At 44.8% G+C, this 14,379-nt stretch overlaps 1 protein-coding gene across 2 annotated transcripts in view; it reads left to right on the top strand.

Moving 5' to 3' along the window:
- The first annotated feature begins 2,580 nt into the window (after positions 1-2,580).
- FAB1 (fatty acid biosynthesis 1) overlaps positions 2,581-14,379 on the top strand; it is a 36,374-nt gene continuing 24,575 nt past the window's right edge. For both annotated transcript variants that reach the window (XM_086781418.1, XM_086781419.1), the window contains exons 1-11: positions 2,581-3,577; positions 3,886-4,091; positions 4,282-4,485; positions 4,582-4,692; positions 4,765-4,860; positions 4,987-5,032; positions 5,558-5,637; positions 5,739-5,807; positions 5,918-6,002; positions 6,101-6,255; positions 6,352-6,432. In XM_086781418.1, coding sequence (XP_086637544.1) covers positions 3,199-3,577; positions 3,886-4,091; positions 4,282-4,485; positions 4,582-4,692; positions 4,765-4,860; positions 4,987-5,032; positions 5,558-5,637; positions 5,739-5,807; positions 5,918-6,002; positions 6,101-6,255; positions 6,352-6,432 — 1,512 coding nt within the window. In that variant the 5' untranslated portion in view covers positions 2,581-3,198. The remainder of the gene's footprint in view (positions 3,578-3,885; positions 4,092-4,281; positions 4,486-4,581; positions 4,693-4,764; positions 4,861-4,986; positions 5,033-5,557; positions 5,638-5,738; positions 5,808-5,917; positions 6,003-6,100; positions 6,256-6,351; positions 6,433-14,379) is intronic.

Genomic DNA, 14,379 nt, shown 5'->3' on the forward strand with positions numbered 1-14,379 from the left:
GCCCACTACACTTAATCAAAAAAGGAAAGAAACAACCGAACATAATCAAATGGTGCAAAAAGGTTGCTTTCTATCTAGGGCCAACTTTAGGAAGCCCACTCACACAAAGTGTATATGAAACCAAAAGGAAGTACATGTGAATTGAATAATTAATGCATCCAATCCCATCATGTAGTATCCAATGAAACTATGCACATGTCATTTGGGACTCATTTTGAAGTGTTTTCATTAGAGATTTGCAAGTGGTTTCGACATCAACATGGGTTGCCATAATAGTCCACTATGCTTCAAGAGCACTTCTTTCACGATTGGAGGGTCTAGTTCTACATTGCTCATGGATGATGCTACTTGGAAATCTTTGGAGTATGTGCAACAACATGGTCTACTTGAGGAAGGTGTTTGCTTGAGCAAGTGGCATGATTTATATGAAGAAAATGGGCAACACTTGGGATTATAAGCATGCTGTAATTTTTGGATAGTTTTGGTGAGGTCCATTGTTGGGGTTATTGCTCTATTCCAACAAGCTTCATTGGTTATCACACAATGGAAGAATATGATGTGGGACATGATTGGCCAAGTGTATACATCGTTTGCGACCTATCTCATGGAGTTTCCATGAAGAATCTTTCAAAGGATTTCATCTACAACAATGGCTGCCATAACAATCCCACACATATACATTGGAGATGAAGACTCATGGACTTCCTTACAATTGGAGAGCATATTTGGGGCCTTCACCACTTCCCATTTATTTCATTTGAGGCTATGTTGAATTGTAGATATCTCATATGATTTTGAGGACAAAATCTTTGGGAAGGGATGGTTTGTAATAATGAAGCATAAGCTAAGGTCCAAAATATGCGAATAATGGGCCATGGGAAAGGCTACTATAAATAGGGCCTTGGGTTCATTATAGGGATATTTTAGTGATTCATATCTTGAACATCTACATGTACTCTTGGCTCCTTTCTTGGAGATGGCACCACGCATGGTCTAGGGATCATGGAAAGTTTGATAGCCATCCTCATGTGAGAGGTTAAATCACTTAAGCCTTATGCACGTACCTTCTTAGCTGCATGTGCATATGGATTTTCTCTATTTTCTTCATAATCTCATGTATTTCTCATGTGTGTTTGTTACCCAATCAAATGGATGCTAGAATTGGTCTTTTGTGTGTTTGATTTCTTGATTCTTGGTCTAGATCCATTTCAAGACCTCATATTGTAGGCTCACATCTTGTTGCATATGCTTCATGGACATTGTGTGGTTTTGAATATTCATGGTTTAGTTTCATCTAGGAGCTTTGTGGGGGGATCTTCATAGGACAAGAGAGGGTGGAAAGGGGACTAGGGAAAGCTTAAAGTTTGTTTAAAAAAATTCACTAAACAAGAATGCTTATGGCCACTTAAAGTGCATATATTTGTGTTTCATAGTTTGTATGATTATGCATGTGTTGTCACTCTCCATATCTACTAAGGGGTGGGTGAAAACTTTGGCACCATTAGAGTGGGTGAAGACAAACATATTCAAAATGCATATCTACAACTCTTGAACTATTAATCTCTCTATAGGCCTCATACAACTCTTCCTAAGAGCTTAAATCGCAATTGTCTAGCTTCTGCTCTACCAAGTGATACTATCTAATGGATATTTTTTGTGGGATCCTCAATGGATCAACCACTATCATGGTAAAAAAAAGTGGTTGGAGGATTCCTTTTCTTCCCTTTCAACTTGACATGGTCCACATATAAGATGTCCCTTTTACAAGCTCACATTATATTGCATATGTTGCAGGATCTTTAATGGGAGAGAGATATAAGGCAAGGGAGGGGGTGAGGGGGGAGAAGTGTGTGTGTAAGTAGGTAGGTAGGTAGGTAGATGAAAGCTTGGAATTTTTTTAATGCAATCACTTAACAAGGATGCTAATGGTCGCTTGAAGAACATATACATGGGATGTGATAATGCACTTGTTGTCCCTCTCTATATCTACTCAAGCATTACATGTACACAAGACACAAGACACATGCACTATGATGTGGATAGTTTTTTGGCACGAGAATGCAAAAAACAACCATATAGCAAAATGCATCTTGCTACACTTTCAAACACTCTCCCCCTTAAAAAAAAAAGAGCATAAGAAATTTAAAACCACTTGGTGTGTACAAACCTTGGGTTCAAGGTCTTGGAATATTAGCGAAATTTCTGAAGGTCTTGGAGCACAACATTTTTAGTAGAAAATCTGTGGAATCTTTCCTTTGCCAGCCGCCGTCATGAGTTTAGTGTGCATGGGGAATGGGGTGGACCGTGGATGTCTCCTCTCTATTGAGTCCCACGCTCTCTCTCTCTCTCTCCCCCTTGTTCGAAGATATCTGCGAGCTGCTCTCTCTCTCTCTCTCTCTCTCTCTTCGGCTACCGTTAAACCTGTTGATGGGATTGAGCGTCTCATCCCCTCTCTCTCTTTGCGCACAAGAGGCTTGGGAGTCTTCAATCAAGAAACACAATCTCTCTCTCTCTCTCTCTCTCTCTCTCTCCTATTTCTGAAAGGTGGTGGTAAAGGCTTGGAGGAGGACATCGTGGCTCGACTTCTTTCTAAGGAGGACACGAAGGGAGGAGGGGGGGAGAAGGGTTAGATGTAGAAGGGGTTGCACCTTCATTGTGTGACATTGTATTAATTAATTAATGGCCGCCGTCGCGAGAGAGCACTTTTTCCTCCCGTCAGAAGGCGATGGATAGAGGCCGCGGGCTGCTGGCGGATGGAACAACCGGTGACCCGTCTTGTCTTGGAAGTCAAATTTTTTTCTCCCTTGTTGTTGTTGTTGTTGGTGGTGGTATTGGGATGACCCCAGTCGCTTCTTTCTTGGTTCGGAGGAGAAATCTTCGTCTTAGAATTCATCCCCTGTTTATTATAATAATCTGCACTGCCTCTCCTCTCCTCTCCCACTCGCTGTAGCACAGCTATCAGTTCTCTCGCTACCGAATTGGAACACCCCCCCATGTCACGTCCTCCACGCTCTTGCTGCCCCTGACGGGTGTCTCTGATTTTTACATTCTCTACTCCTCTCCATGAGTTGCGCGTGTGTGGATTAAATTAACAGCGGGAGCTCCTTTGCGTGTGAAAGATCTGCGTCATTATCCCCCTTCACCCTTCTGACCCTATAATTTTTACATAGAGCTGATATTGAGTTGCAAGGAGTAGGCATGGCAATGGCAGTCGTAGCTCCCCTTTACACCTGGCTGGTGGCAGCAGCTTGTTCGTACGGAGCGGTGGTGGGAGAGGAGAGAGGGGGGCGGGGCGCTCCCCTGGGGAGGAGGGCTAGGCGAAGACTGCAGCGTATGGGGGGGCCAGGCTCTGCACTGGTGTGCAGCGGCGGCAGCAGTCGCCTGCCGGGCGGAAGCCTGGTTACCTCGTTGTGCGGATCCAGTCTGCAAGGTCTGGGTTCTTGTTTCTCGTTCGAAGCCTGCCCGGAGTACTACAGCTCCAAGCAATCCGCCTTGTTCGGTGATAGTGTGCTTGGGCTGGGATTCGGATCGAGGCCCATCAGAGCTGCCCGTCGGCATCCAAAATCAGCAGGCACCGGTAAGTTTCCACGTGCGTTAGGTCACTGTATGCCCCTTGAACATTTGCATGCAAAGTTTTTATGAGCATTAGGTCCTGCATGCCCCTTGAACATGAACTTTCGAACTCTCGCTGCTCAAGCTCTTAGATTGGAATCGATCAGTGTAGTAGAAAACCCCTGATCGATGTAGTAGAATCCTCTGCATGCGAGCATGCATCTACTTCCCATGATCGCGTGAGTATCTACCATGTGGTGGCTGTGCACAGAAAACAATCCGTATGATGAATGTGAGATGGTTCTGAATTTGTGATGCTGACCATGTTTTCAGGCAAAGCTTGGGCCATTGCAATCCAACCGGTGAGGGAGAAAGCCGAGAAGAAGAATGTCACCACCAAGCCAAGGAGGGTTGTAGTGACAGGCATGGGTGTAGTGTCATGTCTCGGTCACGATCCAGATAGTTTCTATTACAACCTTTTGGCTGGAAAAAGTGGCATCACTGAAATAGAGAACTTTGATTGCAAAGATTTCCCAACCGTGAGTGTTTGGCATTCTTGCTGAAACGATTTCATCGGAAGTACACACACTTACAATATAAGGATTCTGTATTGATTGCAGTTTACTGTTATTGAATTGTCTTTCTTTCTCTTTCCAGTTCTACTTCACATATCAAGCATTGTTTTCTTTCCTAACCTCTGGCATTGACTTTACCGTCATGTTACTGCAGAGAATAGCTGGTGAAATTAAATCATTTTCAACAGATGGATGGGTTGCCCCAAAGTTTTCTAAGCGTATGGACAAATTTATGCTCTACCTCCTTACAGCTGGTAAAAAAGCTTTAGAAGATGGAGGGATTTCACCCGAAGTCATGAATGAATTGGATAAATCCAAGTGTGGCATACTCATAGGTTCTGCACTGGGTGGAATGAAGGTTTGTCTTATTCTATGCTTACGTGTGACCAAGCTAATGGGTGCAGGTTTTCTCTTTAAATGGTGAATGAGTCCTTTTTTTTTTGGGCACAAGCAGGTTTTTAATGATGCTATCGAGGCTCTAAGAGTTTCATATCGTAAGATGAACCCATTTTGTGTTCCATTTGCAACAACAAACATGGGGTCAGCAATGTTGGCAATGGATCTGGTAGGTTTTCTAAGCAAAATCTGTCATTTAAGTAGATATGCAGTCCTATTTACGTACCATCATGTCTTTCAGGGTTGGATGGGACCAAACTATTCTATATCAACTGCTTGTGCTACAAGCAATTTCTGTATCTTAAGTGCGGCAAACCACATTCTCCGGGGTGAAGCTGTGAGTTTCCATGCATATGATAGGCTGACTTGCAAAAGAAATCATAAAATGTATTTGGTTGACATGCCACATTCAGGCAGTTAATTTAATATGAGCTTTGGCTTTGTTTGTGTTACTACTTGTCAGGATGTCATGTTGTCCGGTGGTTCAGATTCAGCTATCATCCCAATTGGTAAGGGATCTTTCTGATGAACCCCACTTTGTTGTCTAGCATGGAAAGATAAGTGGTTGCATGGTAACTATAGCTGACGATATCTCTTGTATTGGGTTTACTCAGCATTTTTGAATGGATGTATGATTTGCAATTTCTCTAGATCAGTGCTGTTATTTGTTAGGCTAGTTTGTAGGGGAGAATAGTTAATGGAATTGATGAAGGCCACTTTGTTTGTCCTGCCCGTAGTTTTCTAAGAGCACTGGAGTGCTTATTGAAATGCTAGTGGCCGCTGGTGCAAGCTATCTGACCAAAGTTACCAAACTTTTGCAAAGCTGTGATCACATGGACTCATGAAGCTTATTTGGGTTGCATTGATGAGATACATTTTTATGGTGTGAATATCTTCTCACATGCGGCATACCAGTAGTGTATGAAAGCAAGGCACAATTCAAATTTGTGATTGCACATTCCTTTGCATTTGTGCACAGCAGGTTCTGTTCAAGCAACAGTGGTTGGTGATTGTTATTGGTCTGTTGATTGTAGGGCTGGGAGGTTTTGTGGCTTGCAGGGCATTATCACAGAGAAATGATTCTCCTCAAAAAGCATCGAGGCCTTGGGATGTTGTACGTGGCATTTCCAGAATCGTGGTTACTCAAATGCTTTAACATTTTTGATGTTGACTTTGGAGCAAGATAATGTAAGCTGGGCTCTTTTGGTTATGTAGGACCGAGATGGTTTTGTCATGGGCGAAGGTGCTGGAGTTTTGCTTTTGGAAGAGTTGGAGCATGCCAAGGTATGCTCTAGGGTAGGCTCTTTTTCTGGTGCCACAGAGTTCCTATTGATCCTGTCCGCACCACACATCTTTGTTTAGCTTTTTGAGAGGGGTATTTGATGCAATGGCAGAAAAGAGGAGCAACTATGTATGCAGAGTTTCTCGGTGGAAGTTTTACATGTGATGCCTATCACATGACAGAACCTCATCCTGAAGGTAAGCAATCTTGATGAAGCAAGTAGTGATTCTGGCAGTGTTTGATTGCGTTTCTCATGGTGTTTTTTTCTGTGTTCACTGGGGTTTGGCTTTTACAGGTACTGGGGTGTTACTTTGTATAGAGAAAGCACTGGCCCAGGCTGGAGTTCGAAAAGAAAATGTGAATTATGTAAATGCTCATGCAACTTCAACTCGTGCTGGAGACCTTCAAGAATATAAGGCATTGATGAGGGTTTTTGGTCAAAACCCAGAGGTATTGGTTTCAGATTTCTGGTTTGAACCTGGTAAATGACCAAGAGACTTTTTTTTTCAGTGTGTAAGCTTATCCCATTGGCATGATTGATTTCAGCTCAAAGTAAACTCCACGAAGTCAATGATCGGTCATCTACTGGGAGCTGCTGGCGCAGTTGAGGCTGTTTCAACTGTACAGGTATTTAAGTCTTAGTTGCTCTAGTTCCTCACTCATCTAGTCATTTTAAATATGAGGAAAAATGAGGTGGAACTGAGAGGGCACCTAAAATTAAGTGTCTCAGCTTTTTAGAAAGTTCTCTTTTATACATGCAGGCTCTGAAACATGTGTCTTCTGGATAGTTTTTGTGTCTGTGTTTCTTGGAATTTGTTTGTGTACCTCTGTTATGGGGGATCTGATACATTTGCAATGTGGATAAAACAGTTGGATTTCTAGGAATTTTGTTTTTTTGAACTTGCTACCTAGAGACCTGTTGCAGTTTCAGCTGAATTATGAAACTCTTGCTACCTGGAGACCTGTTGCAATTTCAGCTGAATTATGAAACTCTTTTTTAAGGCTGTTCTTAGTTTTTTTTGTTGGGGGTTCTTAATATATACAGTTTGAAAGACTTTTTAGGCAGGAAGCTCCGAATTCAGTTCATCGTTGTGCTAAGAAGAAGAGAAGAGTGGCTGGTGGCATGGGGCCCTGGGCTTTCTACTGCATGCAGGTGTGCCTCGCTGGCTTGCATAGACCATCAAGGGAGAGAGAGCCAAAGAAGCCAGAGCTTTTGGAGAAACTCGTCTTCAGCACCATGCTTTTGGTAATGAGCTTGAGAGAAAGGGTTCTTGGGTAGCCAAGCCCGCCGAAGTCCTGTGCATTGACTGCCTTTGCTACAAGGGCTTGAGGCAATTTTTAGCTTAAAGGTGGTGGCTTCTCTTTAGTGGAAAAACCATATTATAGGTTTAGGAAGTTGGTGCCTTTGAACAGCCAAGAGATGTTACTGGGGTTATCCCGCAAGTATGATGAACACCTCTACTCATCCACCCTTGCGCAAACATGCCAGCTTGCCCTATTTATGCCCTGCAGGTGAGTGTGGAGGCTCAATGATGGCCGTGCACCATTCTTGGTTGTGCACAAAAAATAGTTTTTTAAAGCTTCTCCAAGGTACTAGCCTTAGAGTGTTTTAGTGCATTAGAAAGGACAAAAAAAAAAAACCTTAATGCTTTGTGCTTTTGGCCATGGCCATTACTCATATGGGAATGCTATAACCACAACTCTTGGGCCATGTTGCTGTTTAGATGCAGGCAGGCCAATGTGCTTCTAGGTGATTGGGCCAATATGACCACCTCCGTAAGCGGCGACTTGTGGTAGGTCATCCTGCCAGGCTTATGGGTACTGGATGCTCCTTGATGGTTGACCAGATGGTATGATGTCATTGGCACTATTGGATGGCCGGCTGAAAAGGAGTGTGCTTGTTTGGGCTACCTCCAATAGAGAGGGTGAGGACCCACATGGTGACACCCATTTTTCAGTGGCCTGATATTTTGAGTGCCTAAGGTGCGGCCTTGCATCTCAAGTGAGCCCCTCTATGGCAAGAGTTCAATGGTGCTGGCATTTGTTATGGATATCTGACTTATAGTTAGTGCCGCTTACCATTGTGTTGGCCCCCAAAAAAAAAGCATGGGTGAAAGGGGCAGTGTTCTATGCTGATTGCTGCAAAGAACGGGACTATGCCATATCCCTTATGACACATCCTTTTTGTTGTGAATCATCGACTTATATTGAGGAATGCTCATTCTTAAAAAGTGTGAATTGGTCGGGCTTAAGGGCCATTGAAGCCAAACAAGTCGCCAATTACTTGGGTGTGGATGAAGCGTCGCCTAAGTCGGAGAATTTGGTGCAAACTTACTGTTTAATTGACATTAATACGAGCTGCCAATTACTTGAGATGAATGAGTTCACCTAAGGTTACAATCGAGATTAGTTGCCTATAAATATCTGGTCCATAGTATGCATGATGGAGTTGATGGTTTATTGTCCAAACAAGTCGCCAATTACTTGGGTGTGGATGAAGCGTCGCCTAAGTCGGAAAATTTGGTGCAAACTTACTGTTTAATTGACATTAATACGAGCTGCCAATTACTTGAGATGAATGAGTTCACCTAAGGTTACAATCGAGATTAGTTGCCTATAAATATCTGGTCCATAGTATGCATGATGGAGTTGATGGTTTATTGTCGTGTGGATGACTACCATGAGGTATGCACTTTCTTATAAGGTGAATTTGGGCATGTTCCTAGATTCATCTAGGTATATATATATATAAATATCGCTTAAAGCTTGGATTGGGTTTGTGATAAAGTGATTTAGGCACTAGTTCAATTTGCTTTTTCAATTACATGATTTGATCTTCTTTGGGGCACCACACAATTTGATGTGATGGCACAACACTCGGCTGAGGTGTTAAATGAGTCCTAGCTCTGTGTGCCCCAAGAGGAAGAATACATGCTTGTGTATTGGGTGCCAAACACAAGGATTAAAGTTCCTGGGAATGAAGCAAAAGATGGGGATCAATGAGGATTGAATGATTGTGCAATCTGATAACTTTGATGTCACGTGCACACCCTCCTGAGTGTGACGTGGACATGCTTCTATCCATTGGCCAGCTCAGAGGTCAAAGACGTGGCCGGATTCATGTGTTTGTAAGGGGTATTGTCACATGCAAAAGATTCGGGAGTATTGTAGAGGAACCTTGATGCGAACCTTGATGCAAGACACCAACAAAGACAAAGAGAGGAGAGAGAGAGACGTCAATATGACTGTACAAATCTGAATGCCTTTTGGCCATCCCCAAAAGGGTGTACGTAACGTAATATCATACTTGCTCTCAACCGAGGTTAAGCTGCTATGCTGAATTTGTCATGTGCATCTCGCACTTGGATGCCACGTGGACATATCTGTATAGCAAGTGTAGGACCTAGAGTGGAAATTGGTCCCTTGTTAGCCTTAGTCTGGGATGAGCCAGCCAAAGTTCCACTCTAAGCGTCCAAGGTTGGGTGTACAAGTCCCGTACATGGTCTTGGTCAGGTGTTCAAGTCCCGCACACGAAGCAGTGCCAATCCGTAGTGTGAGTCACCCTGTGGAATGATGACAGGTGTTCCGGGTGTTTGGTTTGTAGCCAGATACGAGGCATTTGAGTCTCTTAGAGCATGTAGTTGCATGTAGAAGAAGATGCAAGGCGGCCAGCTAGTGTGAATGGCGCATATATAATATGCATGATCAAGTCGTGAGGTGAATTATCCAATAGGCCGACCCTTGTAAGAGACCAGTCACCACCGACCAGCATAAGAAAGTGCTATATAAGCATAGGTTGGGAATTCATTTGAGCATCTTACCATTCACAAAGTGCTGAAGTGTTCTAAGGGCCAGGACAGCAAAGGGAATCCTAAAGCAAAGGTGAAGGTTGAAGGCCAAGAGTCAGATCATCTACAGGGTGAAAGTCTACAACCACGAGAAGATCTATAGATTTGCGTTATTTACTCATCATTCTAATAAAGCTAATACACCATCTATGGTGGGGGCCCTACAGAGGGTATTCGGGACTAAATACTGTGTCCAACTCACTCTCTCTCTCTCTCTCTCTCTCTCTCTTTTTCTGCACATATGAAACCGGTCTCTGATAGAAACCAGAGTGCGGTAGACTAGCAGTCACCCGTCCACTTGTAGTCTAGATATGAAAACAGAAAAGATTGGGGCTAGAGTGCCCAAATCTGAAAACAAAGCGACACCTGTTGGCCCCAAAGCTTGGCGCCCCTTGCGGTATTTCTTTATTCAATTCCAAAAGTATGAAAGGCTGAGTACAACCAAAATCAGCCAAGAGATTACACCTGTATGTCCAATCTGACGGCCCACAATACCTCTTAGCACAGAGGATCCACGCACACAGATCTGTGTCTCAAAGCAACACACTGTGCCTCCCTCTGATCAGCCAAGACCACTAAGCAGGGCAGCCATAAGCATACATCTGACATAACTCAAGCACATGATTCAACATCTCAGCTCATACATACATGTACTGCTCAACCTCTGTCTCCACCCTTGTCAATCTGCCATACCCCTCCTCTCACAAGGGGCCAGATAGCTCAAATCTGCACAACAGACATAAAGCAGTAGAAAGAGAGATAGATGAACAGATGCGGAGCTTACCAAAATCAGCCCGTGGATCGGCACTGGAGGAAGTAACGGTACCAATCTATACTTGTTGCAGGCACTTGTTTCCACAACCCTGCTTCACACGTGTATGTACTTGTCTGTACCCTCCTCCTTGTATCCACCTCAGTGCTGTACCTGTGTACAGTCCTGAAAAACAGCATTGTACCAGTCTGTACTGCCTCGGAACACGTGCCAGAAGCTGTCCTTGCATATGCCGCCTGCAGCCAGTATCTGTATACGAGTGTACCTGCGTAGCCAGCCTGTTCCAGATCTGTCCAGCGCCGCCAACAGCTGTACTGTCCAGCGCAGCTGTACCTGAACTCTCCGTACACTGTACGGCTGTCACCAATTGGCCGACCATTTGGTCCATCTCCAATTTTTGCGTCTCGTTCACTTGAGGCCAGGCCGGTGTCTCGTGTGAAGAGGCCAGTATTTTTGCTGACATGGACGGGAGCCAGACTGGTGCCACCCGTGTGTTAGCAGGATGGTGTCGTATGGACGGGAGCCAGACCAGTGCCACCTGTGTATGACCTGGACTGTGTTCGACCCATGGGATTGTCACGCCATGGAAGAGCCAGTATTCGTGCCGTGTTTTGCCTATGGGACTGTCACACCATAGGAAACTCGTGCCTGGAACTGTGTCTTACCTATGGGACTGTCACTCCATAGGAAGACCAGGTTTTTATGTTTTTATGTCGTGCCAGTTTTGTGCCGACAGATATTTTGTACTTGTTCCATGAACGGGAGATATGTCCATGTTACTATTTGCACATGCACACATATTTTGCATGTTTGAAACTGTTTTCGCATGACATGTATTTGTGTGTTTGCTTGCTTGACGTGTTACTTACTGAGCGGGGACGCCTGCCAGTGAGTCGTGAAGTCTGCTCTGTATTCTGACAAGTTTTGGTGCATGTGAACAGGTGGTAAGTATGTCGCACATGTTGTTTTAATGTTTTATATTTCTAACCTTTAGTTTTATAAGGTTAAGTGTTCACATTCACTTAAATGTGGGCACCCCCTTTTGGGCACCCACTTAGGGGCCAAGGTGGGGAGCTCCGCCTAAGTGAATGTGGGGGTGGGCATGGTCACCTACCCAAACTCCCCACCCACATGCAAGCGTGGAGTAAACTCCACTTTAATTTTATTAAAAAAAGGGGGCTCCATCAAGCGTAGACACCCATCGCTTCCACCTTCTTGCGTTGAGAAACCGGCGACCATCTTCTCTTCGCTTGCTTTTCCCAGGCGGCTGGCTGTTTTCCCTGCACAACGACTGCTTTTGTTTCCTCTGCTGCTGGCTGCGCCTCCTCTTCTACAGGCAGCTAGTGTTGACTGCAGGTGCGCTTCACACATATAAGCATTGCTGCAGGCGGCCACCTCCATACAGCATACGCTGCTCTCTGCAGGCGAATCCCTTGGTCCTGCAGGCTGCGTGTTTTCACCAGCAAACTACCCTTTCTTTCCTCTCCAACAGGCGGCTATCTTCCCCTGTACAACAACTGTACCTTAATAGTCGGGCTGCTGTGCACTACTACCTGACGGCTGCAGCACCTACTGTTGGTGGCTGCGCATGTTCTCTCCAACAACCTGCACTTCCACCTCACAGGCTGCTGTCCCTCTCATGCAAGCAGCGTTCTAGCTTCAGCAGGCAGCTGTCCACCGAGTGTGTGTGCACTCCCGCAAACGATACTCTATAGGCCGGTGGCTGCAAGTTGCCATCTCTTCTCCACTGGCGTTCTACAAGGGGATTTCGCATCTCCTGGGTGGCTTCATCATACCACGAGTATTGGTTTTCTATCAACCATCTACAAGTAAGTGAATTTCAGATTTCAATAAAGTATTTTATGTTTAAATCTGATAAGGGATTCATCTCGCTCGGCCAACACCCGTTCGGTGCCGGGTTGTCCAAGCTCTATTGGAGAACCTCGGTCCAAAGGTGCTGAGATCGGGAGAGCCATGCGTTAGTACGAGAGCGCCTGTTTGTGCGTGGTCTCGGAACACCAGTGAGGCGCTCTCCGCGGAGTCCAGTGAAAGCACAGGACCGTAGAGACTGGACCACACTAGTGGTCGTACTGCTTCGAGCTTCTACATCAAGTTTCGATTTCGAGCATACTTGTTTGGTACTGTTTTCATATGTACATGGACATCATCTGGTTCTTGGAACCCGTGGAGCATTGTATTCATTAAATACTCCCAGTAAATATATCATATATTGAGGGGGGGTCGGCCCGTTCCGGCCCCAGTGCTGGTGTCCATCTTTCCATTTCATTTCATTTAAATTTCAAGTTATATTAAGTTGTCCATTTCAAATTTGTGGTTTTAAAGCTGTGCTATTAAGCGTGTGGGTGTCCAACGGAGTCCTTCCCACTCGACGGGATCGGTTTTATTGGTATCGGAGCACGGTTGTTTCCCTCTTCCTAGTGGAAAAACGAACCTGTGTACTGGACATCCCGCTTTTAGCAAACTTTGAACACAATGGACAGCCAAGGTAACCCTTTGGAAGTACCAAATTCGAGGGGTCCATCTAGTGCCTCTCGTGGGTAGACACAAGCCCCTTGAATGCCCTTCGAGGTAGACACAAGCCCCTTGAAAGGGTTCTTGATAGTGAATCAAAGGGTCAACTGTCTCCAGCAAAGACAGTTATGCTTGAACAAGAGCCTGATGCTATGAGGGCTGAAATGGAACATATGAGAAAACTTTTGCAGGCTCAAGAGTAAGAGTTAAAGTTTTTACATGAAGATCCCCATGTGCAAAGTGCTATTGAAGCCAGGAAGGCTGATGCTATGGTAGATGTAACTTTCGAATCAATGGCTCGTGAAGTAGGCAAGAAACCAAGGGAGTTGGCACTTGCCTATCTCCTTCGCAAAGGTGATATCAAAGAGGGGGATGACGGAGAGCTGAAATTCAGAAATCCACCTCGTTTGAAGCATGGAGATCCTGCATCTCAAAGGCTGAAATCTTTTATGCAAAAGGAAGAGGTGACAGTCACCTCTCGACATGCATCTTCTCCCCAAGACACAAAGCCTGACAGATATATGTATGTCAGTGCTCATGGAGGGCATGAAAGTCACATGCATGCAAGACATGTATCTCATGGTGACAGGTCTACTTCCAAAAAAATTTTGCCTTCTGAGTTGTCTCATGGAGAGACCATGCCATATGCAGGTAAGTCACATGCATCTGAATTTCGAGTTCGTGGAGCACATGCCACCGTGCCCCATGAAGCTTCTATAACGGCCCATGAAGCCCATGCAGACATGGCTACCCCGTTGGATAAGGGGAAAAGAAAAAGAGAAGACCATGAGCCTCATGCCAGGAAGCTCAAGGAATTCAAAGCAGGTGATAAATCTGTCAAATTTGATGTCTTTCATGGTGAACACGATGCTTCTAAGGTGTTAGCATTTGTGGCACAGTTCGACATTGCTTTTAGCGATGAGGATTTCACAGAAAAGTCAAAGGTGCGCCATGCTAGCATGTTTTTGAAAGGGACTACTGCTCATTGGTGGGTCACTGAAAAGATCACCAAGGATCCCATCTCCACTTGGAAGGAATTCAAGGATAGATTTTATGCTCAGTTCTTGCCACCCAATGCAGAGCAAACTCTCACTCAAAAGTGGGACAGGTTGGAGCAAAAAGATAATGAGAGTGTGCAACAGTATGTTAACAAATTCTGGAAAGTGTTGCTGGAAGTGACTCCCTTCATGCAAATCACAGAGGATGAAAGAAAGAGGAAGTTTCGTTCTGGACTGCAACCAGCATATAGATCGGGCATTGAATTGCACCCGAAACATAAGTTGCAACAACTCACAGCTTCTGCTCTTGCTACGGAGCAATTGGTGCTCAAGATTAAGCAGGATCAAGGAGGTTCCAAAGGGAAGGACAAGGCTGTCCCAAATCAGCAAAAGGGTGGACAGCCACCTAAAAAGAACTTCCGGG

Source organism: Cibotium barometz, chromosome 43 (assembly GCF_041138505.1).
Source record: "Cibotium barometz isolate CiBa-2024 chromosome 43, ASM4113850v1, whole genome shotgun sequence".
NCBI classification, from domain to species: Eukaryota; Viridiplantae; Streptophyta; class Polypodiopsida; order Cyatheales; family Cibotiaceae; genus Cibotium; species Cibotium barometz.